We start from the raw sequence: 27500 nt of genomic DNA, 5'->3' as shown, positions 1-27500 counted from the left end.
AGGGCTGAACAGTGCCCTTCACACGGGACACCTCTCACAGTGTGTGTCCTATTGGGGGACACAGGCTTATTCAATAAAACAAGCTTTTGCAAAACATATCCTGCCAATAAAATTAATTGTCAATTTAGTTGAATTGGAGAGAGGGTGAGGAAAGGGGGGTGAGGGATAGGAGAGGTAGAGTGGGTGAGCAAGAGAGGGGTAGGATTTTACGGAGGAAGAGAGAGAGAGGGGGGGAGAGCGATACCAACACATTTAACATGGCCAATATTGTTATCTTTCTTTTGTTGGATTTTTAAACTGCTTTGGCAATGCACATCGTGTTGTCCATGCCAGGGAAGCTCTATTGAATTTGATTTAATAGACACAGAGGAAGAATGAACGAGAGAGTGAGAGATAGAGTTAGAGAGAGAGAGAGAGAGAGAGAGAGAGAGAGAGACAGAGAGAGAGAGAGAGAGAGAGAGTATAGTAAAAAATAACATCGTAACCATAGTAGGATAGAGTAGAGCAGATACCTGTGAGCCATGCTGGCCTTCTTGATGTCAGAGATGATGAGGGGCTCTCCTGGCTTCTTACTGGCTGAAGAGGCAATGACATCACCATAAGCAACAACAACAATTCCGATCATTGTTTATAAACTTAGAAACATATGTTTTTCGTAAGGAAGCATATGTTAAACATTCAACATTCATACTATCCCACCAGTTAAAACTCTGTAGTGGCTCTCCTGGTAGAAGGACCCGCAAAATATCACTTTGCTTTCACACTAAACCTGCCTTTTTGTGTCATTTTAATATTTATAACATTTCTACTTATCTTATAATATTTATAATATTTCTACTTTCTATTTATCAGAGTCTAATTCCTGTTTGGGATTCATATATTATCTTATTATCTTCTTATTAGATTTATGTCCAATTAGGTAGATGGTAAATGGACTGCATATGTGAAGCGCTTTTCAGACCAGCGGCCACTCAAACTGCTTCATAATTATTCAATAAATTCAATAAAGCTTTTGTTTGGATCTAGTAGATGTCAAGCCAAGATACTTTAATTTTGGTCCAGATAATTCATCCTCTTCCGAAGGCAGCCTTTGAATGTGTGACATTTGTCCCTGTATAGATTGGATAACCTTAATAAATTACATGAATGTTGAGATGTTCCCTCTTTTCAGCTTTTAAATGCACTCAAAAAACATTAAATTGTTTAAAATAATCTCAAAGTATCATCCGTGCTTTTACACCTCTGAATAACAAGCGCAATAATCGATAATAATGAAGCGCTCCTCTACGCTCACACAGGTGAACGTTGTTAAGTAGACCTTCCCCCCTCGCCTTGTTGTGTTATTATGATACAAAAGATCATAAACATTCTGATTATAATGGAGACGAAATTTTTCATGTCTTACGTAATGTTACTCAACAATCGAGAAGGAGGGTGACCGATTTGGTCAACCTCCTTGAGTTAAGGCTGGGATTTGCTTTCTGCTCTACTCAACACAGCTAACCGAATGATTTTCAAATTTATTCTATGAGAAGTTTATTTCATTTAAATTCTTTATTTCATTAATTGTGTGTGGGCTGATCCTTCTGGATGTGAGTTGATTCATCAGTTTGTGCTTTTTGTTTGTCTTCATGTCTTTCGTGTTTGAGCGTGTCTTAAACCTGGTGAGTTACTTTCAGAAAGAACTCACCTTAGTACTAACGTCAATAATAAAAGCTGTTGAATGATTGAGCTGGTTAATGACTAAGAATTTGAAATGCGATTCTGCTTAATGTAGCATGAATTTTTTGTTGGAGCAGGATTGAATGTTGTAAATCGATCATTCTTTATATTTATTTTTATTGAATCATTAAACCTGAATGTTGAGCTGTTTCAAAGCATCGATAAAGTGCTGGTCTGAATCTCAGCGGACATTCTTTAATTTATATATAATTTTGGGATCAGAAAAGTATCTGTACAATAATTAAATTAAGTGTTACAATGAATATTTCCGAAGGTGGATTTTTTTTGCATAATAGAAAAGTGTAAAGAAAATGTGTATCGTGCAATCGTCACAATCCTCATTTAATTGGAGGCCCAGTGTGATGGACTTGGAAACATCTAGTGGTGAGGGTGCAAAGTGCAACCAACTGAATACTCCCACCAGCCCATAGCCATTTAGACAGAGGGTTAGTCCAGCCATCCCTTTCAAAGACTACGGGGGCCTCTACTGGCCTGCTTGTGTCAATGCCTACGACTGCCTCGAGAAGTCAAGTAATGAGTATCCCTGATGGATTAATTAATCTTACAAATGTTCTTTGGTCTGGAGGACTACAGGTCATAGTTTCGACAAAAGGTAATTTAACATATAATTCATGGAGCTGAATAGGACTTATTATGCCGTGAATTCTTTTTTGTGAGAAAATAACAAATTGTAGTCGCACCATGAAAAATTTGACTGCTATACCCTGCGAATAAATCAAATAGACCAATTCACAATATGGTCATACATATCAAACACTACATGTAAGACAAGGCAGTGCTACATAATATCATACGTGCTTGAAATTGGAGCCGAAATGAGGTTCGCAGCAGGGGCGTAGCTTGGGCCGGGGCTTCCGGGGCGGGGCCCCGCCTAAGCGCCCGTCGGGCCCCCGCGTGGGGGGGCCCATTTGTCAACTTCTTGACTGAGCCGAAGGCTCCAACGGCACGGACGGATCCACAATGCATTGCGCGTTCGTCCCCATTCAAAGTCAATGGGGATCAGTCAACGGACGGAGGTAGTGGGCACGGGGCGTAACCCTACATGCCCACTACCTCCGTCAGTCAACGGACGTGGGAAGGCGTGGCTGACTGATGGGGGAGTAGTCTTTGCAGAGGCATCCGTCAGCCAATCAAATCGCTTCGCCGGGTTCTTCCCGCTACTTCCTGCTTGTTGCGATGCAAGATGACCCGCTTTCCCGCTTTCCAGTATTGTCAGAGCCCGAGTCGCGTCACAGTGCTTAAATTTGCATACGCGATCTGATTGGATGACGGATCCGTCGCTGCCGAAAAAGTTGAACATTTTGCAACTTCTTGACTGAGCTGAAGGCTCCAACGGAACGGACGGATCCACAATGCATTGCGCGTCCGTCCCCATTCAGCGTCAATGGGGATCAGTCAACGGACGGAGGTAGTGGGCACGAGGCGTAACGCCTCGTGCCCACTGCACCGTCAGTCAACGGACGTGGGAAGGCGTGGCTGACGGATGGGGGAGTAGTCTTTGCAGAGGCATCCGTCAGCCAATCAAATCGCTTCGCCGGGTTCTTCCCGCTTCTTCCTGCTTGTTGCGAGGCAAGATGACCCGCTTTCCCGCTTTCCAGTATCGTCAGAGCCCGAGTCGCGTCACAGTGCTTAAATTTGCATACGCGATCTGATTGGATGACGGAACCGTCGCTGCCGAAAAAGTTGAACATTTTTCAACTTTCTGACGGTGGCGAACGCTCCAACTGAACGGACGGATCCACAATGCATTGCGCGTCCGTCCCCATTCAAAGTCAATGGGCAACGGTCAACTGACGGTGCAGTGGGCACGGGGCGTAACGCCTCGTGCCCACTGCACCGTCAGTCAACGGACGTGGGAAGGCGTGGCTGACGGATGGGGGAGTAGTCTTTGCAGAGGCATCCGTCAGCCAATCAAATCGCTTCGCCGGGTTCTTCCCGCTTCTTCCTGCTTGTTGCGAGGCAAGATGACCCGCTTTCCCGCTTTCCAGTATCGTCAGAGCCCGAGTCGCGTCACAGTGCTTAAATTTGCATACGCGATCTGATTGGATGACGGAACCGTCGCTGCCGAAAAAGTTGAACATTTTTCAACTTTCTGACGGTGGCGAACGCTCCAAACGAACGGACGGATCCACAATGCATTGCGCGTCCCCATTCAAAGTCAATGGGCAACGGACAACTGACGGAGGTAGTGCATGGACATATTAAAGGATGGACCACAGACCGAAAATGGCCGCCCATTCATTCCTATGGAAACTGCTCAGTGGCGCAGGGCATCATACAGGAGCGATTTGCTTCCGCGTTATGTGGCCAAGACACGTGACCTAGTCCGTGACGTACCGGATGCAGAAATATAGAACTGATACCGTAATGCACCGCTTCTTTGTCTTTGGATCTTTTGAATAAATGGATCAATACATGATGAATCACAATGATCGCAAGCAGAGGACCGTGAGAGTTATTGAGCAGCAGATGAACCAGTCCAAAAAACGGAGCACTGAACTAGGCCCTCTCGGATGCCATTTGCTTCACTACGACTCCTTTCAGCTGCACACCCCTCTTCCCCAGCGAGATAACGGCTAATAAAACGCTTGAGGTGGCGTTAAGGAAAGAAAAAACTTACATTTTTTTAGGACATGGCATGAAGGTTATTATGAGCCTTTGATTGATATCCAGACATTTTTTGCGGAGACACAATCCTGTTCCCCACTTGTATTGGAGTGGACGGCGATATCTACTTCTGGGCCACATGAAATGACGGACCCCCGTCCACAGCCAGCTTAAACAGCTGCAATACCAGGCTTGGCCTCTGAGCACTGGTGGATTGCGGAAGTATGCGCCTATCCTGGGGGCCTGAGGTAGTGGGCACGGGGCGTGAGTTGTCTGGAGTGAATATAGAGAGGAACTGACCGCATTATATAGACTCTCTTCTCTCATAACATCACAGTCAGGGTGGCTTATATATTTTATCTTCCTCTGCCTTAATGTATGTAATTTGGTTACAGTAGTGATATTTTGGCCAGGAATAAAAAAGTATATACAATCGAACTTAGGCTATTTAATTTATTTTCTTTTAGTTTCAACATTTACAAAAGAATAGGGCCTGCTGGGAAATCTGTTCGACCAATCACTGTGATGTTTTGAGTGTACATAGATTCCATATATATATATATGTATATATTTGTATACCATAGATATATATAGAACGTGTTCTATATATATCTATGGTACATACGACGTCCCTACATGATACTCCCGTATACCACAATGCAATGCGGTCGTGTTTTTCCGAAGGAGAAGAAGAAGCTGATTAATCGCGAAAACGAATACATTTAATGATGGAGTCTCTGTCTTCGTTTAGAAACGTCAACTATTTATTTGGAATCTAACATAGAAAATGTAACATTCAAAATTAATTAAAAAAAACTTGAACAAGGAAATGTAACATTCAACATCAATCCAACCTCCAGCTTTCCTCGGGAGTGCCCGGATTGTTTACATGATGTGGGCCCATCTGTCTGCGTCACACAAATACCCGGCGCATTTACTGACGCACATGACGTTTAAAAATGTTCAGCGTAGTGTCCGAATCCTCGTTTGTTCGTTCCCTATATAGTGCACTATATCATGAACACTATATAGGGAATAGTGAGTGAGTGTATAGCGAACGACTTCGAACACAGCTAGTATCTCCAACTCTTATATTGTTAAAAGCTAAGCCATACCATTGCAATGTTTTGCAAGCTAAAAAGTGGTACTAAAAAACGTAAAGAGAAGAAAGACCTGGCGCGCAATTCGAAATGTTTGCACAGCGTTTTTCCTGTACCTCACCATACCAGTGACAGTAGCCACGGCAGAGCGGTCATTTTCCAAGCTCAAATTGATAAACTTCTCTAAGGAGCGCCATGGTACAGTAGCGATTGAGTGTATTGGCCATACTCTCAATCGAGAATGAAAGAGCAAGGACATTGGATTTCACCTCTATTATCAACAAGTTTGCTGAACAGAAGGCACGCAGAGTTAACTTCTGAACGGGTAAGAGCAGTTGTTATTTTATTATTGGTTATGGCCGCTATGCCATGTAGGAGTATGTTACCATTGGCCATTTTGATTAGGCCATAGTTGTGCTGTTTGGGAAATGTAGTTGTGTGGTCAGCTGAATGGAGTATTTATGTTTTGTTTTTGATAGTAGGCAGTGTGTTGCAAATACAGTGTACGTGGTCCTAATAATGTTTCCGTGATTTTGACGTGTCACAAAGTTTCGCTGCGAATATTTCTGTTCGCTTTGGTCGCTCAAGTCGCTCATGACGTACAATTCAATTATGCAGACGCAACTAAGCTACGCCACTGGTTCGCAGAAATAGTGGGCTCGGTGGAAGAGGACAGGCTCCCTATTCAGATATAAGGGGTCTCTTTCAGGTAACAAAGTCACCATTATTTTCATCGGATTACACACTAATTAAAACATACTTTGGAAATTTTCATATTCCACTTCTGCAAGTCTGTTTTGCTAGATGACACTTGATTATACACAATGCACCATCAACAATATACTGGTCCACATTTGAGCTTGTAGAAATTTCTTAGACCAAGCAACTTTCTCTAGATTTTTTCCTAGAAATGCAGACTTTATTTCTCTGATTTGCTGGGTTTGTAGAGGATTTTATTTTAGTTGCAGGAATGTCACTTTGATTTGTCCTGGGGATAAAATCGGAATGATTTGGAAACTTGGTTCTGAAGCAATGACATGTCATTGTTTCTTCAATATTGGACTTCCTGAATCTCAGCCTGACTTCGGAGAGAAATGGGAAGTAGGCCTACATGTTTTGGGGTGTGTGCGTGCAACTTTTTATTTAGATACTGCATTGAAATGCTGTACTATACGCTGTTATATTTATTATATTGCACTGTCCCGGACCGTGGTGTATACAATACATTACCCAACCCTTATTTAACTGAAGGGCTATTGACGTGCCGTTATAACGGATCCTCAGTCAACTACCAAAGACATCCACTAGGGGACGCCATGGTACTACTACTCATTACGAAACGAGGGTGTTTGGGTTTTTGTCGATGGAATGTTTCCAACCAAAATCCCCCTAATGAGATAATGGATTTGAGTTAATTCAACAAATATAAATGATACCATAAAAGTTTTGTTCTGGTTGTTTGAAGATAGTTTTTAAGGCAAAAATACGACAGTTTTCCATGAGTGTGTGTACCACGTTCGGTCAACCTGTTCATAGTATAGCTCCATAACTTAAAATACTCCCCTTCTTAAAGGGTCTCTCTACTCTGAGCTCATGCTTTTATTTCTTTGGATGGTATACATGGATGACAATATTCGGCTGTTTGTGTGGTTTATAAAAATAACATGCTGACTGAAATGAATCATATTAATAGACTTCTGATGCTGTCTGACTATCCTAATTATGGCTCTGCATTTACAAAAAAAAAAGTTTTTGTCAGGAATCTGTCTCCATCTTTCAAAGTAAGAGCCTGCAGATGTTGGCAGGATGGGTTGAAATGTTAATGTTTTATGGTTGTGTATATATAGCTGTGTGTGTGTGTGTGTGTGTGTATCTGTGTGTGTGTGTGTGTGTGTGTGTATCTCTGTGTGTGTGTGCGCGTGCGTGCGTGGTGTATGGTGTTTTACCACTTATTGTGAGGCCCAGCTCCACTCCTCTTTTCTTGGGTAGCTTAACATGGAAAGTACCGCTGCTAGGCACCACAGACTCTATACAAACAAACACACATTTACATACACACATTATATATACAAAGTGATATATGGACAGACACAGGAGAAACATTCTGTTATACTTATTGCTTTGTACTTAGTTTTGATGCCGCTCATGCAGACACAGCGGTAGCCTAATCCCTTCAAATAAATGTTTTTGTTTTATTTGCTTTTAAAACTAATTCTGCTAGTGCCTACATTTTACCCCATAATTTGTGCGGTAAAACTAATCTTGGTTCATTGGATGTTTCCACCCATTGCGATTTAACTCCCAACTTTGTTCCTTTATTTTCTTGTATTTAATTTAAGCCTCGGGTTTAGTTTAGCTTCATGTAGCTGACAGCCAGGGCTCCAGTGTGATGGCAGCATCTACTTAACATCAGGCCCCCAACTGAGAGACGTATAGTAAGACTTAGCATTAGCATGTCAACCCATCACCACAAGCATAACCTTAAGAGCCATCATTAGCACCTAAGTACTGGTATAGCCAGTAGATCTAGCATTAGCAACTAGCTTACTGGTATGTCCATTTGGAGCTAATATTAGCACGTCACTAATGGTATAGCATTGATAAATCCGCTAGTAAAATGATTGGAGTTAGCATGAGCAAATCACCACAAGCATAGCACGTTGAGCAGGCATTAGCATTAGAAGGTACTGTCCCTTGTGATGCCACAAGTAGCTTGTAAGGACTAATCACCCTCACACATGAGGATAAAATAGGAGCACCAAAATGGCAGCCTTTTAATAATATTGCTCTGCTTCTGGTTGTTTTGATTGTTTTTGATTTTTTTCAACTCTTTCTTTCTCTTACTCTGGGGGTCTCTCTCGTTCTCTCTCTCTCTTGTTAAATCAAACTAAAACAGTTGAACATGTTTACTATTTCTCTTTCTCAGAAGGAAAGGTGGGTTGAAGACAAGGGAAAAAGAGGAAGTCGACAAAAAAAAAAAAGAATAGTGTTGGAAGAGAACAGTTGAGAATTTCCCATTTTGTTTGAAAAGCAACTCCCACCTGCCACGTCAAACTCTATCTCCAGGGCCACCCGATTGGTCAGTGCCGCGTCTCGGAGCAGCTGATTGGCTTCCTCCAACGTTCCGTCCTCTGTTGCAATCCCGTTGATTGACAGGAGGCGGTCCCCCACCTGTAGGAGGCCACAACTACCGGAAGTGCAACCATGGTACTCGTTAGTCTCCAAAAGACAACATAAAGTTGGTCTTGTGTGGTTAAAAGGCCCCTTGTTCGACTGGCAGGTAACATCACATGTGTCCACCCACATGTATGATGGGGAGATCAATCCATCATACATCTGGGTCGAACCTCCCGCTCCTGATGTCACAAAGGTAAATCTAATGTACATCTCTATAGGGTCTCTCCCTCTCTCCTAGGGGCCTTTTAATAATGTTTGTACTATAGTTAATATCTTTCCATTACATTCATTAAGACATGTATTTTCTGAAAGATATCACCACAGGTTACTTATTTCTCCTTTGATTATTCTTGTTCATACGCCACACACACACACACACACACACACACACACACACACACACACACACACACACACACACACACACACACACACACACACACACACACACACACACACACACACACACACACACACACACACACACACACACACACACACACACACACACACACACCCCAACCTGGTCTCACAGGAATCCGTGAAATGACTACGGACGAATAACTCGAAATCCGTGGACACATCACGGAAACACGCCGATTTCCGTGATGTGGCCACGGAATTCGCTCCAATGCAAGTTAATGATGCTGCTGTTCCGTGGCTCACACACGGATCCCCGTTTCAACGAGCGAGTCGACCACGGGGGCTTAACTCAAAACCCGGGGTGGTCTCACTGAAACACTTAAATTGTCCTTGTTGTGTCCACGGAAGTTGCTCCAATGCAAGTAAATGACAATGACAATGATACACACAGATTCCCGTTTCAATCTGTGTGTGTGCTCCCGTTTCAATCTGTGTGTGTGCCACATTTGACCACAGCGGGGGCTTAACTCAAAATCCGTGGTGGTCTGACGGAATCACTTCAATTGTCTGTGATGTGGCCACGGAATTTGCTCCAATGCAAGTAAATGACACTGTTATTCCGTGGCTCACACACGGATATCGGCGTGTTTCCGTGATGTGGCCACGGATTTCGAGTTAAGCGTCCGACCGGAGTCATTTCACGGATTCCTGTGAGACCATGTTGCACACACACACACACACACTAACACTAACACTAACACTGATCTAATCTAAACTGGCATACTCTGACATGCACGTTTCTTTTGCCAATGAGTAAACTGCGTGTGTGTGTTTTTGTTCCAAATTAAACACACACACACACACACACACAGACACACACACACCTCCGCTTGTGTGTGAGTTAATGGGTTGATGGGGCTGCATTAATGTCTTGTCAGACTTCATCATTATGATCTGTAGATGAAGTGGACCTCTCTCTCTCTCCCTCTGTCTTTCTGTCTCTCTGTGGTTCTCTCTATCGCACTCTCTCTCCCTGTCTGTCTGTCGCTCCCTCTCTCTCTCTTTTTAACATCTCTTTCTTACTATATTCCTCTCCGTCTCCAATCACTCTCTCTCGCTATCCATCTATCCTGCAGTGTTAATGCACTAAGCAGCACCTCTTTTCAGAACAACTGTGTCTGAGTGAGTTTAGAGAGCAGTATCTGGTATTTGGGGAAGCCAGGGTAAAAGTGTGTGTGCGCGTGCGGATGGGGGGGTTGGGGAAGAGTTAAGGGGCTTATTTAAATTCCATCAGGAGGCTGCTCACCCCCCCCCCCCACACCCTACACCATCGTGTGGGAGAAACTAATTAGCGTTGTTAGCGTGGGCACTAATGGAGGACAGAGTGCAGCTGCAGGCTACAGAGACACAGCACTTAGCACCGCGGCTAACACTATGAGACCAACACACACACACACACACACACACACACACACAACACTTTGGACCACGGCTAAAGCAGTGAAACACATGCACACATACACATGCGTGCAGAGACACATGCACACTTAAAACATGCATGCACTCTTCATTATATATTACACAAAAAAAACAGATGCATCCTACACATCATTCTCGTTAGGACACAGATTGCCCACACACACTTCCCATTACATTATACGCAGCACACAAACACACATTCACACACAAACACCTGCACACACAAACACCTGCACACAGCTGGTTTAATTGTCCTTGTATAATTCACAAGGATAAGATAACCATCAGAGCTCTGTCAATATTCTCCCTGCAGTGTCGTTCATTGTGTGAGAGTGTGTGTGTGTGTGTTTGTGTGTGTGCGTACATTTGTGTGTAAATAGAGTATGAGTGCGTCTGCACCTGTGTGTGTGTGTGTGTGTGTGTGTGTGTGTGTGTGAGGTTGTGTGTACCTCTCCGCGGGGCTGTCTGGCTCTATGAAGCGTATGAGCGGGGGGGCCGAGAGCGTTTCCGTAGCGAAGATGCCCCCCTGCAGCTGGACCCCGAAGCCGTTGAGGGGGTCCCCCATCAGGACCACCTCCCCCGTCTCCACGTGGACCACCTGCCCCCCCGGGCCCACCGAGCTGGAGGCCAGGGACACTGGAGGGGGAGAGGGAGGGGGAGAACATGGGAGATGAATAGAGAGAGAGAGAGAGACACACACACACACACACACACACAGTACAATTTTATGAATAAATGTATTCGTAAAAATAGCAGTACTACTAATACTTATATGAGTACCTTTAATATCAGTTGTTTATGTTTCATATACATAACTTATAAAACAATACTATGCATCACATCATTATAAGGTAGAAATAATCCTTATAATAGGGTTTGAGTGAGCGTTGGGCTTACAGGAGCTCTTGTGCTCCTTCTTCCTCTGTCGTCGTTTCAGCAGCGAGTTTCGGGGGCTCATGGGAACTGTAGTCCTGGGCAGTGTGCTGGAGCTCTGACTGCTGGGGCCGGACGTGGAGGTCGAGCTTGGAGAGAAACTAGCAGAGACCAGAGCTAGAGAGAGAGAGAGAGAGAGAGGGAGAGAGGGAGAGAGAGAGATCGAGGGAAGGAGGAGAGAGAGAGAGTAAGTAAGTGGGATATTGGGAGAGGGAGAGGCTGTTGAAAATTATGAAAATACTTTGATGAACAGCACCGTTTGTGGAACCAGGACATTATTAATATATGCCTAAACTGCTGAATGAGTAAAAATAGCCTTTCATCAAAGCATATCAATAGACAGCTGCAGAAATAAGACATCACTGATGGAAAAAATTTAAAAGATTAGATGTAGAAAATAGCTATCATATAAATTCACCCTTTCACTGTGTTGTGTTGATGCCGTGGTTATGCTATGTCTGTATGCTTTCCCTTTCATAAGATTAGTCAGATTTGGGTGCCTTTTGGTGCAGTTCTGCAACGTCACATTCACTGTGTTAGCTTCCTAATGCTAAAGGTGATCTCTTTTAGCATTAGTATGCTCGCTCACAGCTTTATCCAGTGATCTTTGTATCTTGATTTCGTTGGAGATCTGATGGTACACATAATGACATCCTCATGACAATATCCTCATGACATAATCATGCCGTAACAATGACACCCTTGCCATTTTGTCGTCCACGTGGTCTCATGTCCTCATGTCCTCATTAAGACATACTTCCGTCAACGTTATGATGTCATCATGCGCTTATCATGAGTCATGACATCATCATGACAGCATGGCACCATCAGGAATCATTATGTCATGGCCACAACATCATAATGCCTTCATCAGGACATGACGACCCTGCCGTCGTTATGTCGTCATTGTGACATCATTATGACGTCAAGCAGTGATTACATTTGCAGTAGTCCAGGCTGCTGATGGTGTTGTTGTTGGAGGCGCTCCAGCACTTGTGGAGGGCGGAGCTTGTGTTACAGAGGGTGGAGTTGGGGGTTTGGCCAAAGGTCAGACAGGCATCCCAGGAGTGGGGGTGGTCCGACTTTTGGACCTTCACTAAAACACACACACACACACACACACACACACACACACACACACACACACACACACACACACACACACACACACACACACACACACACACGACGTAAGCAGATGTGTTTTCGTTTTTTACTAATCCTGGAGTAATAGAGTGCGAAGTCCCGCCCCTTCCAGTAGACAAAAGAAAACAGAAAATAAATGGGTTTCAATGGAGAGAAAGTGATTATTTTATGGTCCCATTCTTTACATGCCCTGGTGGACCGTTTATTGTGCAGTGGTTCAGTTAAGGGCTGTAGAGAAAACACAATGAGAAAGAAAGACTACATGTCTCGTATGTGACGTCACGCTCCCTGCGACTGGCGTGGACAAGACCGACATTCTCCCCATCGGCATAACTGAAACTCTCCACATGCCCCGATTCATAATGGTTTTCACCTCTTTCAATGCTATCCTCCCTTTGGAGAAAAGCGGTGAAGTGGAGCAGGGAGATCGCCATGTCTGTACCGGAGTTCCAACCCTAACCCTAACCCTAGCGCAGCGAAGAGCTGTAGTTCACAACTCGGCCTCACACAAAACCTAACATTATCAAACTTCTTTGTGAAATATTTTAGTTTTCTTTGCATGAAAAATTATCATTTAAATCCACAAACAACATATGTGTAATCCAGCGCATATAATGACTGGGTCCAGTAAATAATTACTTTCTCTCCATTGAAAATCATTCATATTTTACAATCTCATAGGCCCATGGGGTCTACCGTAAGGGGCGAAACTTCGCCACTCTCTATACAAGTAAAAGTTAAATATAAACTTCCAATCCCGATCTGTGAGTCATTGATCAATTAAAATCCACAGACACACACATTTCTTCATAACCAAATAAATGAATCGGACAGTAAATGTATTCATTAATTAATAATTTATCATCTTTCTGTGGCAATGAAGGGGAGGAGAAGTTGAGAGGGGGGTGAAATGAGAGTGAAAGGAAGACAGGACAGGATAAAGGAGGAAGAGCTGGAAGCTATTTTGGCTTTAAAGAGACTACAACTACCTGTCATCCTCTTCTCGCTCTCGGTTTTCTCTCTCTCACTCTCTCTCTCCTCCTTTCTCTCTTTCATCCATCCTTTTCAGACTAGCAGCTCCAAACCCGCCTTAACATTTTCCCTTCCTCAATCCCTTCCTCTACCTCCTCCTCCTCCCTCTCTCCTCAGTTCGACACTGCACTCTTATCCACTCACACTCTCTAATTTCCCTCCCTCTCTCTCTCTCTCTCGCTCTCGCTCTCGCTCTCTCGATCTCTCTCTCGATCTCTCTCTCTCTCTAATCCGATGTTCTCATCCTTCTTAACCAGCCTCAAAACTGCAATATTCTGAAATACAAAATGTGTGTGTGTGTGTGTGTGTGTGTGTGTGTGTGTGTGTGTGTGTGTGTGTGTGTGTGCATGCATATAAGTAGCTCTTCGCTAGATACTTAATATGTGATGTGTGTATGCTGGGTATGTGTGATCTTTGAGATTTGAGTGTGTTGTGTAAGCACGCTGTGCGTGTGTTTTGTGTGTTTTTGCTGTTTGTTTAGCGTGTGTTGTGTTTACTGTGGTTAGGTGTGTGTTTAACGTGTGTACGCTCGTCATGCTCTGAGAACATAAAACCAGGATTAGAAGAATGTTGCTGGAGTTGGCTCTTCCTGCTGCTCTCTCTCATCTCTCACTCAACAACAAAGGAAACATGCACACTCACACACACACCGAACACACACACACACACACACACACACACACACACACATACACAGACCGCGCAGTATAAATGTGGACCAGCATCCACCCACAAAAGCAGATATTGATGCCATCCTTGCCAACGTTGTTGTCCGCACGTCACTCATAAAACATTGGCTAAAATATCATGTCTATATTCCCCACTGCAAAGTCCAGATAACGATGGATAATCAGTGTTTTTTTTAGATAATTATTAAATAAGATAGTTATAGTTTTAATATGATATTCTGCAATGATCCACACACACACACACACACACACACACACACACACACACACACACACACACACACACACACACACACACACACACACACACACACACACACACGTGCGCGCGCACACGCACACACCCACCAGTGTCGTTGTGTTTCCCGGCGAGGCGGGAGTGGTGGGCGGGGAGCACCTCCAGTTTGACCAGCTCAGAGGTGGAGGCCAGCAGCTGGGTGGCCTCCAGCACAGAGCAGTGCTCTGTAGACGTCCCATCGATGGACAGCAGGTGGTCCCCCACGTGGAGCGCCCCGCACCTGGGACACAGCGCGCCTTCAATGGTCCTCCGTACTCTACTGGGTTATAGTCCATACTGTATTCTACTCTACACCTGGGACACAGCACGCCTTCAATGGTCCTCCGTACTCTACTGGGTTATAGTCCATACTGTATTCTACTCTACACCTGTGGGACAGCATACGTTCATGTTCCTCTGTATTCTACTGGGTTATAGTCCATACTGTAGTGTACTCTACACAGCACACCTTCAATGGTCGACCGTATTCTACTGGGTTATAGTCTATTAACTGTATTCTAGTCTACCTGGGAGATGCAATTCATTCACGTTCCTCTGTATTCTACCTGATTAAATGATGTTATACTTGATTCTACTCTACACCTTTGAGACACTTCCCATTCATTTTCCTCTGTATTCTACTCTATTCTATTTTATTCTACTATATTATGTTCTACAGCTCGGAGACACCATAGACATTCTATTTTACTATATGGAATTCTGTTCTATTCTATGTAGGTATCTATATGTCCACCGTTACAAAGATCTCCTCTCTGTGTGTCTTTCCTTTTGGAAATATGTGTTCCTAGATATGGATGGTTGGGTTTATAGATTATACACACCTCTATATCTCATTTCATTCAAGAACACTTAAACTGGCTCTTTCTCATCAATCTTCTCTTGGTCGCTCTCGCAGAACCATGCTGGCTCCACTCAAATGTACTTTCCTCCCATATAGCGTCACTCAGAGACAGAGCACTTCACTTGTTAAATGCATCCACACTCCGCAATGCCGACCAATACAAGGCAGCACGCAGTTCATCTTGAGCAGGTAGGAGTGAAGAGTCTCCCTCCATCTCTACCACTTCAGGCTCTGCTGCCATAACACCATTTATCTTCCATCTTATTTTCCTCAATTTTTCATACAGTTACTGACTAAAACGTTTTTACTACTCTCACCAACCATGGCTATTGGGAATATTTAGTTTTCTTGTTTACATGTACATCGAGCAATGGATTGTACCAGGCATTTCAGGAGTATTTCTATAAAAACAATGTAGTGTTAATATTGAGGTTCCCCAGGGATCAAAGCTGGGACCCTTGCTGTTTACATGGCTTCTTTCTTGTGCTGTATCGATGAAAATATGCTTCTTATTTCCTCTGCAATCTAAAATAAATCAATTGTGGATTCACTCATAAGTGAGTTATGTTCCTTGAACACATAGATTAACCTTACCTACGCAATATTACCCAAAGCAGTCATCAACGTATTTGGACAGACGCAAAATTCAGTTTCTGTGCTAAATGCAGACTTGCGTCCTATACTAAGTAAATTAAATAATAACGCCCTGCTACATCTGTAGCCGCTGGCTTTGCTATGTTAAAGCGTAAAACAACGTGATTATATAATTTTTTTATGACCTACAAATATGGACCGACTGACCTAACATGTGGACAGTAACCTTGCTCTGGGTAGGCCTACCTGTCCACCACGCTGGCAGGCTTGATGCGGTCGATGATGATGACCTGCTTGTTTCTGTGAGTGGCTGATGTCAGCGTGATGCCCAGCGTTGCCCCGAGCGATTTGGCAATCTCAACCAATAGCGGACCGGAGGCATTGTTCACAGTGTCTGATTGGTAGAGAAGGTGAATGTGTAAATATTTATTATTTATTATCACGGTAGAAACAACAATGCAATACCCTACACACAGCATATAGACACCCCTTGTCTATATTAGCAGGATCGGGTGTTTTTAAAAGGTTAGGGTTGGGATTCCCATTGATAGAGCGAGGCAGTAAAACTGCCAGGGTGAGGGTTTTGAAGTCCCACTGGTAGCGCATGGCATTAGGAGATCAGGCTAGCCGAGTCCGTCCCCATTGTATATTGCTCCTTAAGAAGCAACTTTACAAAATGGCTTTCACTGTGTTATGGTTTTATCCTATACATACTGTAGTATTTGTATGGTATTTGTATGGTATTTGTATGCACTGGCTGTCACATTCTAGCTAGGTGTTTTTATTCTGTTGACCTTTAAATAACTTTGTAACCTGCTTTGGAAAAGTGCTATACAAACAAACATATTATTAGTATTATTAATATTATGAATTCTGCCAGAGTCAGGGGTTTGATTCCCACTGGTAGATCAAGGCATTACCATAGCCAAGGTTAGGGGTTTGATTCCCACTGGTAGATCAAGGCATTACCACAGCCAAGGTTAGGGGTTCGGTTCCGACTGGTAGATCAAGGCATTACCACTGCCAGAGTCAGGGGTTCGGTTCCGACTGATCAATGCATTAACACTGCGGGGGATGGGGGGTGATTCCCCGTGGAGCTGGAGGCAGTACTGAGTGCTCACCCATGATGGCGACATCGTACTCTATCTGGAAGAGCGCCTCATGACCGCACTGGGACAGGAAGCTGAGGGCCTCACAGTGGGAGGAGGTGTGGAGCGGGACCCCGTCCACGTTCAGCAGACGGTCCCCAGGACGCAGGGTCCCCTCTCTGACACACACACACACACACACACACACACACACACACACACACACACACACACACACACACACACACACACACACACACACACAGATACAAAAAAAATAGATAGAGACACAAACACACATACAACCAGGCACACACGTATAAACCAGGCACACAAAAAATATATTAAGAAAAAGTATGCATAAGAAGAGTTGTTTCGAGTGTTGAGTGTGTGTTTGTGTGTGATCACCTGTCTGCTGGGCCTCCTGGCCTTACATAGGTCACCACAAGGGGGCGGGACTTATGCCAGTCATCATGGGAACCACCTTCAGAAAAAAAGCAAAACAACGTCCGGTATGACTGTTTTCCCACAATCAAGTGTCATCCAAATTGAAAGGCATCATGGGAACATGAGTCTGAAGCAGCACATTGTTCTAACCTCTGAGGACCAATCCAAAGCTGTTCCCTTCCTTATTTAAACAGATGTCTATCGTCTTGGAGATCAGCCCCGTAGAACTGTCTGGGGCTGGGAGAGAGATAGAGGGAGAGGAAGCGAGCGAAATGTGGAGAGAGATAGGGGGAGGCAGGGAGTGAGGGGAGGGGGGGGGGGGGGGGTGAAAGGGAGATACAGAGAGAGCAAGGATTGGAGGGAGGGATGGGGAGAGAGAGAGAGACAGAGGGGGGTTGGGTGAAGAAGAGAAGGAGGGAGGACAGAGAAAGAGAGATAGGGAGGAGTAGAGGGGTGTTAGAGAGGGAGAGAGAGTAGATGAGGGAGGGACAGAGGGCGAGCGAGAGAGATGGGGAAGGGAGAGCAAAGGAGAGAGAGCAGGACAGAGAGGAAGAGAGAGGAGAGGCGATGAGGTCAGATAGAAAAAGAGAAGGGTGTTGAAAATGAATAAGGTATTAATGAGGTGTGAAAGACAGAGCCATGGGAGGCAGATCAATTGAGGCAACAAAAGCACAACTTCATTCAGCAACACAATGGAGCCTGATTACATTTTGTGTTTAACGTTGCCCCCTAGTGAACTTTTTGTCACCTGCAACTCTTTACTCTGCTACAAACCACCCGATTACGGCTGTTCAACACTTCAAACACGACTGAACTCTAAATTTAGGAAGGCGTAATGACGTAACTTTATCTGCCACCCACACACTTTTGTTATTTTGTTTCTTTCCTTTTTGTTGGCTATCCTCTTTTTGGTAAATCTGTTGCCATTTTGTATAATGAGTCTATCTGTAAATATTGTCACCAACACTGTACGTATTGAGCTGGATAGTCCCACACACGTTGATGATAAACAGATAAACAGCTTGGGCCACATTTGAATACAATTGATCTTCTCTTTATACTCACTTTCTTTCTATTCTATTCTTATCGTTATATTCTATTATTTATTTACCAACACCACTGCTGGAAAATGAGTGCAGCTACGAGGGACTGTTCTGGCTACCGAGCTAACTGGAGCCTGTACAACCTCAAAGGTTTCTGGGAAGTGTAGTTATTAAATTTCTCATTATGCAGTAAATAACCTTTAGAAATTCCTTTTAAACACATTTGTGTTTATATAATGCACTTTGGATCACATATATGACAACGTTTAGTTCCTTCAAAACATTATATCCTCATAAGAGATGACTGATCATTCCCATTATGGGTAAATTAACGTCTTGCGGAAAGGCATCAGGTACCACCTAGCAAAAGGAATTAATCGCCAGCTCTATGATAGAGTTTAAGCACTATAAATGCAGTACCAGTGTTTACCTGTAGGGGGCAGTTCATATTCTACCTCCAGCAGTACTCTCTCTCCGACATTCTTCAGTAAGCTAATGATCTCTTCGTGGCGTAGCTTCGTCAGGTTAATACCGTTCACCGATTTGATGTAGTCCCCCACATTTAGCTGGTCACTCCTGCATTGGTGAGGGAGAACAACATGGTTACTTCACAAAAACGAAAAAATATGTCGAAAATAAATAACTCTAGGTATGTAGCTAATATGCTAATATGTAAGCTACGGTTAACATTTAGCTAACATTGGGGTCTCTTGACCAGGGCTTCCATAACTTAGTGATGCCGTGAGCCACATGTGGAGTTACTAGACCCACCTTTAAGAACCTTTTGTGTAATGTGTGTGTGTGTTTGTGTGTGTTGGTGTGTGTGTGGGTGTGTGTGTTTGTTTGTGTAACTGCATCAGGGCTCAAAACTTTTGTTCACTAGGAGCACTGTGGCCCCCTACATTTTAGGGGCACCAGAAATTTTAGGGGCACACACCGTAAGTCAACATGCCAATGTGGTTTTCTCATTTTTATTTTCACTGTATTTCTAACACATGTTTTGATAATAGATGCAGAAATTACAATGTGTGGTTTCAAATTCAGTGTCACATTTTATTGTGATTCTCATCTATTCCAACTGTTTCCATGTGTGCGCGCATGCGTTCGACGATCATCGAAGCAACAGTTTCACGGGAGTGCGCCCGCCGCCCACTTGTCAGGTAAGCTGGGCCTCCTCTCTGCCCGCTCGCCTCTCTATTGAGAATGCAGCAGGCGCGACAAACGCCTCCCGTGTGAAAAGCCCTTTATCGCACATGAAGTTCTGACCGGGTTCGGGTGACCCGAACAATTTGGATGAAACGGGTTAAAAAGAATGTACTGTGTCAGACGCGGGTCGGGTCGGACGCCTGAACAGCGCGGGTCGGACGCGGGTTGTGCGATTGCGAGCGAGACTTCTCCGGTGCTGGATATACCATCTAATTTTCCTTCGGGTGCGGGTCGGTACCGTGTCGATATCAATTTGTAGCGGTCGGGTGCGGAATGTAATTCGCGCTACTGTCGGAACACGGGTCGGATGCGGTTTTAAGTATTGTGGGCGGGTGCGGGTTTGCAAAATAAGACCCATGCAGGACTCTGGCAACGGCACACTAGCCGCAGGTCGGAAGAACGAGTCAATAGTCTGCTCACAGAGACGTTTACGCTCGATATTGAATCTCTACGACCCTCCCCCTCCACACATTAGCCACTGTTATGCCGCTTTTCCACCGCACATGTAGCTCGACACGACACGACTCGACACGACACGACTCGACACGGTAGCAGCACGGGTCCTTTTCCACCGCAAATAGTACCTCCTGGACGTGGGCGGGGTCGGCTGCGCGAAAGGGCCGTGACGTATTTTTGTACGCGACGCAAACAACACCTACGCAACCCACACATGGACAAACCCCACATAACAACAATGGAGGACATCGATGCGATGGTATTCGTGTTCGTATTATTAGCTGGCATGTTGAAGAAGTTGAAGAAGTGGAATATGTTGGCTGCGCCGCTGCTATGGCTGTTACCAGCATGGTTGCCATGTCGCTCTTGTGACTTCGTCACACTCTCTGGCCAATCAGTGGCCGGCCGTCTGCCGACGTCACCTTTTAGCATCGGCTCAGCCGCTTGGAACCTAGAGCGAGGCGGTACTAGAAAAAGCAGCCACTTCAGGTACCAGATACCATGTTTTCGCGGTGGAAACGCAAAAAATGCGAGCTGAGTCGAGTCGAGTCGTGTCGAGCTGGTACCATGCAGTGGAAAAGCGGCATTAGTGGCATTCCCAATCCTTCTCACAATCATTGGCCTGCTACAGATTCCGGATTCATTGACGCGGCCCTTCCCCGTTTAACGTGTAAAGAAATAAAATAAAAAAGGGTTAGGTGTTGTAAAATTCAGTCGCACAATCTCACATTTTGGTCGCAAAATGCGACCATTTGGTCGCAGTCTGGAGCCCTGTGCATATATGTGTGTGTATATATATGTGTTTGTGTGTGTCTGCGTATTTGTGTGTGTGAGTGTGTATCTGTGTGTGTATGGGTGTGTGTGTGTGTGTGTGTGCGAGTGTGCAGCGGCCCACCTGGCAGCGAGCCCCCCTGGCCGCAGGTTGGATACCCGGGGTTTCCCCTCCTTGTCAGTCCCTCCTGAGATTGTGAGCCCCAGCGTGCTGCCCTCCCTCTTCACCAGCTCCACCATGGTCACCCCACGCACCGCTTCTAACACAAACACACACACACACACACACACACACACACACACACACACACACACACACACACACACACACACACACACAAATACAAAGTTACATACATCCATACAAATATCTATGCAGTTATTCACACAATCACACACACACACACACACACCTACATACACATAAATATGCACTTACACACACACACAGACACACAAATCCACATATCAGAAACATTCAATGAAATATGCAGCAGAAATATCCAGCCATGTTAAATGAGTAGCAGATGAGACCTTAAAATCAATACTAACAATGCAGGGCTAATCGACTGAGAGAGAGGACATGATTATCAGCCTGTTAATTATTAAACAATCCTGTTGAATGATCTCTCACATACACGCATGCATGCACACAGACAGACATAGACAAACACGCACACACAGACACACTCACGCAGATAAATGTTTTCATTGACTTTTATGTAGCTGGTTTTCAGCCACTGACAGTGTCTCAACGAGTATTTGGGACCTCCATTGAGGATTAGGAGGAGAACCGCACACAACCGGTTACATACTATTATTGTAACCGGAACAAACCTGTTCACAGGAAATCCCTAGCTGGATGAAGAACATGTTAGAAAGCAGGATAAAAGAGGGGGAGAAAATAGGGAGGAGAAGGCGATCAGGAAGAGAAAGGAAACTGAAACGAGGGCAGTGTGAGAGAGAGAGAGAGAGAGAGAGAGAGAGAGAGAGAGAGAGAGAGAGAGAGAGAGAGAGAGAGAGAGAGAGAGAGAGAGAGAGAGAGAGAGAGAGAGAGAGAGAGAGAGAGAGAGAGAGAGAGAGAGAGAGAGAGAGAGAGAGAGAGAGAGAGAGAGAGAGAGAGAGAGAGAGAGAGAGAGAGAGAGAGAGAGAGAGAGAGAGAGAGAGAGAGAGAGAGAGAGGCACAAAAGCAGGATCTGCAGACGGTGATCTGTAGGCCAGAACACAAAGGGAGAGAGGCAGAGAGAAGAAAAGAGGGGGAAAGAGTGAGATATGGCGCCAGAGGAATAGAGAAGGAGAAAACAGCGCTGGGGAGGATACACCAAGAGAACCAGCTGCCATGAAAAGTAGTTTGTGATTGGCCAGTTAACGGTCCGGCTCTTCTGCATCATTAACTGAACAATTAACGTCTTCTCATGTTGCTTGGCAGGGCGGCAGGCAGGCAGACAGACGGTCAAATGAACAGATATACAGACTGGCTGACATACAGACAGGCAGACAAACACACCCACCCACACATACACAAAGACAGACATGAAGACAGACGGGTAGTCCGACAGGAGGACAGACGGACACACAGACAGACAGGTAGTTTTTACCTGGGATGCTGTGTCGTCTGGAGCTCAGGACGTGGTCGGGTCCAGTGAGGTCTTTATTCTTCCCGTAGGGTCCGTCATCTGGAACACAAGGTCAGAGGTTATGGCTCAGGGTCCACCTTCAGTACAACCACAGTCTTCTACTGGTTTACACAGGGTGGTGCCAAGTAAAGCCACAGTCTTCTACTGGTGGAAACTGGGAGCTGCCCAGTACAACCAGTCTTCTACTGGTGGACTTCCGGAAGTGCCCAGTACAACCGCAGTCTTCTACTGCTGGACACTGGGAGCTGCCCAGCTCAATCTAAATTAGTCTAGTTTTGTCTACTTTTTACATTTTTAATATTTGAATGTGTTATAAATCAAAGTCTATTGTATATAGACTTTGGTCATATATATCAATTATCAATATATGCGTTAATAATGAACAGGACGCCTGTCATTAGATCAATTCTTGTTATATATTCACTCCCTGGTAAAATGGTAAAATTCAGATGTTTAAGGACGACTACACCAGTCACGTCATCCCCCTTCTCCGTCAAGTCTGACAGCCCATTCTGTGACAGACGGAGCCGAGCGCCTCAACGCACAAACACGCAGCACAAACCTCGGAGGATTAACACGTCGAGTCAACTGTATTAGTCCAGCCCTTAATCACAGTCACAGCCTCACAGGGCTTCAAAGGCACACATCAACAGACACCCCCTCACTTACGCAGATACTCTGAGGACTGAAAGGAAAAACTCTGTGAACCCAGTGGGCGGAAAACCTCGAGAAGGAAAACAGAGGAGGGCTTCCTCCTTCCAGGGATGGGTGAGAGTGTGATGGGTGCTGAATGAGCAGACATGCAGTATAATGCTTGCATAAAATGAGCAAACTATGGGTTATTTTTTATTATCTAGTCGACATTTTTATCCAGAGCAGCTTTTTTAAAGACATGCATTAAAGTAGTGTTAGGGTTCAGAGGTACAACCTTTCAGCTGGGAAACACCTTTACCACGAGACTATGCTGTCCCCAAACAAAGGTTAGGAAATCCATCATGATGGTGGCCCAGTGTTTTTATCTGCTGCACTAAGAGTCATCTAAGGATCATGGTGTTCTCCGGCTGTCCAAACCGCAGGACACAGACAGATGCTGGGAGACATTGGCAGTGGACCCCCACCGTGAACTCAACCCCAGACTCAGTGATCAGAGTGAGAGTCTGGTTTTGAGACTGTCTGACCTCGTTTACAGCTGCTATGTTTGTTTCGGGGGGAGAGAGAGAGAGAGAGAGAGTGAGAGAGACGACCCTAGGGCTATGTTCCAAACTACAATTGGCCGGCTAAATGCAATATTGTTTTCAGGTCAAGGGTTTTCATCCATACTAGCGGTTTCAAACCTCTGGCCATCAACACTTAAACCTCAATTTCCCTGTTTCAGTTCCTGCCTTCTCTCAAATTCAGAACCAGAAGACTTTCTCCAACTCCAACCTCCAATTCAAGACAGGCGGTTTGATCCAACTTCAACTACTCACAGGCTGGTTAACACCCCCTTTAAAGACTGGATTACCCACAACTCCCTCCACCCCCCATCATCCTCCACTGGTTAACGAGCCCCTTCAGCTCTCTGGTGCTATAAAACGGGCTCTGAAGAGAGCAGAGCATCTGGTGGCTTGGTGATTCTCCAGACAGAACCACAGGGTTCTGGATCAGGGAAGGAGGTCATTGTTGTTGATGTGGCCCTGGATGTGGATGTGGTAAAGATTAATCATTTTTGAGTTGCTGAATCACTTTTACTTTAAAGTCCTTTTATTAGTCGCCTGGACCATGGCTGATAAGAAACAACTCTGGAACACAATTCATCCAAGTGTGTGTGTGTGTGTGTGTGTGTGTGTGTGTGTGTGTGTGTGTGTGTGTGTGTGTGTGTGTGTGTGTGTGTTTGAATACATCTGTGTATTTGAGTAGATGTGTGTGCTTGTGTGTGTGTGTGTATGTGTGTGTGCACGGATGTAACAAATGTAATATACATGTGTGTACTATTGTTGTAATCCGTTTGTGTGTGTATGTGTGTGCGTGTGTGTGCGCGTGTGTGTGTTTGCGTGCATTCGCGTGTGCATGTATACATGTCTGTAGTCTGTACATCTTTATAATGTAACACCAAACATACGAACGAGCTCTGTCGCCACGTGACCCTCCGGTTTAGCAGCCCATCGTATTCAACCGGCTGATGTTTTCTTTGTTCTGATTGGCCCACGCTTCCCACACACCAACACACGGAATGGGCATTAGCAGCCATGAATCACTTGAAAGTGATTAGTGTCAGAACTTTAAGAGCTGCCATCTTGAAGCACAGGTTGAGTTACACGCCAGAATGTAAACTGTGTTTTTAATCCCCTGCTTGAGTGGATAAGTAGTGAGTGGTTAGCGTAAATGCCACGGCTTTAATTCACAACATTTCCTAAATGGTTGGAACGTGCAACAATCAAGTCCTTTAATACGTGGGAATGTGTAAATTCCATTTATTTGGCCTCATTTGGCAAAAAGAATCCATTGAGCTTTCGTACATTCATAACCAAAGAAATGTAGCAGGCTTACTGTAAAATGGACTTCAACTATATAGAGGTATGTAGGGGTTTAATTTTGACTTCTCAACCATATCATTAAAGAGCTGTAGGGGTTAGACAGTTAATTCAGATACAGGTCATTGAAGAGCAGGTAGAGGTTAGACGGTTAATTCCGATACGGGAGAGGATACAGCAGGCAATACATACATATATACACTGCATACATATGTCCACCTGAATACCTAACAGAGATATGTAGTCTCTAGTCATTCACAGAGAGGAAGAGTCTGACATGATGAGAGAGTGAACAAATAACAACTTCCCACTTCTGTTTTCTCTACTGATAAACCTTCACATTCACAGCATTAACTACATAAAATATGATTTGAATTCGATCTCCATGACACAGCGTCCCATCCTTCAGAAGGAGAGCAACCAATAGGACTGAATGAGCTCTCTACGGTTGAGCTGAAATCAAATTTATCGTTTGTTTTCTAAATAAAAGCGTTGCTATATTTGTTTAGAATTAATCAAGAATATAATTTCAAATGCATTCGTATTTCACCCTCTCGTTCCGTGTTGAATAATAAGTAGATATATATTGTATTCTGCAGGAATAGATCAATACAATCGTGGCAACTGCGCATTATGCAAATGCATACACATACTGGATCTAGATTGGCTCAATTGACCAATCATGTCACAAATAATAATCATACACACACACACACACACACACACACAGTCACCCCTTGTCCACCAACGTGATTCGAGGGCCGGTTCGGTTGCCAGTGGGCCCTGTTGTGCCAGTTGCAACCATCATGTCCTCATGATGTGCATGTTTGTGCTAGCACACAAACATCAGTAACACACACAAACACATATACACACACACACACGCACGCGCGCGCGCACACATGCAGATGTTCTTTGCAAAGCTTTTATATTCAAATTAAATTCAAATTATATTATATAAATATATGGCCTGTTAAGCCCTTTGAGACTGTAACAGTGATTAAGGGCTATACAATCTAATTGAATTTAATTGAAATATTGAAATCTCATGCTGTAATAGACTGTTTTGTGTGTGTGTGTGTGTGTGTGTGTGTGGGGGGTAAATAATTAAAGGTGTTGCATTCAAAGTGTGTTTAATATGGAACAGAAACACACACAAACACACACCCTGTATACTCAGGGGCAACAGAAACGGGCATGTCAGGGTATGCCAGTCTAGATTAGATCAGTGTTTGTGTGTTTGTGTGTGTGTATCTGGTGTGTGTGTGTATGTGTGCGTGATTGAGTTTTTTTGTGAGCTTGCATGCGTCAAGTGTGAGAGTGTTTGTGTGTGTGTTTAAATGTGTGTGTGTGTGTGTGTGTGTGTGTGTGTGTGTGTGTGTGTGTGTGTGTGTGTGTGTGTGTGTGTGTGTGTGTGTGTGTGTGTGTGTGTGTGTGTGTGTGTGTGTGCGTGTGTGTGTTCAATTGAATGCAAGAGGCTTATTTCCTTAGTGCTCTTTGTGCTATTTTTCTATTTCATCAAATTCCCAAGTGCCCTGACCATAGTGTTTTGTGCGTGAACAATTCTTTTTATAAGCTACCAGACAAATACAATTAAAGTTTCATCGTTATCATCTAAAACAACTTCCAGAGACTTCAGAAGTCATTGAGGAGCAGATTGGTTAGGGCATATGGGCAGACCAACTACCCTTCAGCTGATAGACTAGCACTGAAATGGATTCATGGCTCCCTATGGACCTTTCCTTTACTCTTCAGTTACGTCCAGACCTAAACACTTCCTCTTTTTTGATCCCTTCTTCTGAAGACAAAGAGCATTTTTACCTTTAAAACGTTGAACCAATAGTCCCCTAATGCGTTAAAGGTTAAATGGTAAAATGTTAGAATGCTACAATGAAGCGTCAGACTGAGCTAATACTCCGCCTGCCTCACACTGCAGATTCCCCCGCCCTCATTATCAGGCTAATGGCAGAGACAGATGTTGTGCTCCCTCTGGAAGTCATGCTATACTGCTCTATGTTATCTAGGGCTACAATACTCTGGTATCTAGGGCTATGCTACTCCATGTTATCTAGGGCTATACTACACTATATTATACTATTCTATATAGTTGTCCTTTAAATTTGCTCTGTTAATGAGTTGTTCTTTGCACCCTATCCATTTTAATTAGTTGGCTAAGTTGTACGTTACGTTCTTGTCTGTCTGTTTAAGCTAGTCCTTTGTTTCTACTTACTCTACTCTGTTCTCTCTGAGTCTCTGTTTTACACTTGGCCTGCTTCAGAGTAGATGAGGATATGAATGAGGAGCACGTTGACGGTAACAGCGAGAATACTGCTGAAG

General features: G+C 44.3%; 1 protein-coding gene across 1 annotated transcript in view; it reads right to left on the bottom strand.

Annotated features, from left to right (window-relative positions):
* Nucleotides 1–22754, bottom strand: part of LOC132470443 (glutamate receptor-interacting protein 2-like) — a 39135-nt gene extending 16381 nt beyond the window's left edge. Inside the window, exons 1-14 of the mRNA XM_060069075.1 lie at nucleotides 22612–22754; nucleotides 21138–21270; nucleotides 19011–19156; nucleotides 17688–17774; nucleotides 17499–17574; nucleotides 17124–17269; nucleotides 16249–16396; nucleotides 14618–14787; nucleotides 12343–12498; nucleotides 11367–11519; nucleotides 10919–11105; nucleotides 8492–8637; nucleotides 7397–7477; nucleotides 513–576 (exon numbers count right to left, since the gene is read on the bottom strand). Of these exons, the coding sequence (XP_059925058.1) occupies nucleotides 513–576; nucleotides 7397–7477; nucleotides 8492–8637; nucleotides 10919–11105; nucleotides 11367–11519; nucleotides 12343–12498; nucleotides 14618–14787; nucleotides 16249–16396; nucleotides 17124–17269; nucleotides 17499–17574; nucleotides 17688–17774; nucleotides 19011–19156; nucleotides 21138–21253 (1676 nt within the window). The 5' untranslated portion in view covers nucleotides 21254–21270; nucleotides 22612–22754. The remainder of the gene's footprint in view (nucleotides 1–512; nucleotides 577–7396; nucleotides 7478–8491; nucleotides 8638–10918; nucleotides 11106–11366; nucleotides 11520–12342; nucleotides 12499–14617; nucleotides 14788–16248; nucleotides 16397–17123; nucleotides 17270–17498; nucleotides 17575–17687; nucleotides 17775–19010; nucleotides 19157–21137; nucleotides 21271–22611) is intronic.
* Between the last annotated feature and the right edge of the window lie 4746 nt (nucleotides 22755–27500).

The sequence above is a fragment of the Gadus macrocephalus genome, chromosome 13 (genome assembly GCF_031168955.1).
Source record: "Gadus macrocephalus chromosome 13, ASM3116895v1".
In the NCBI taxonomy this organism is placed as follows: Eukaryota; Metazoa; Chordata; class Actinopteri; order Gadiformes; family Gadidae; genus Gadus; species Gadus macrocephalus.
This window is presented reverse-complemented; position numbering and strand designations above follow the sequence as displayed.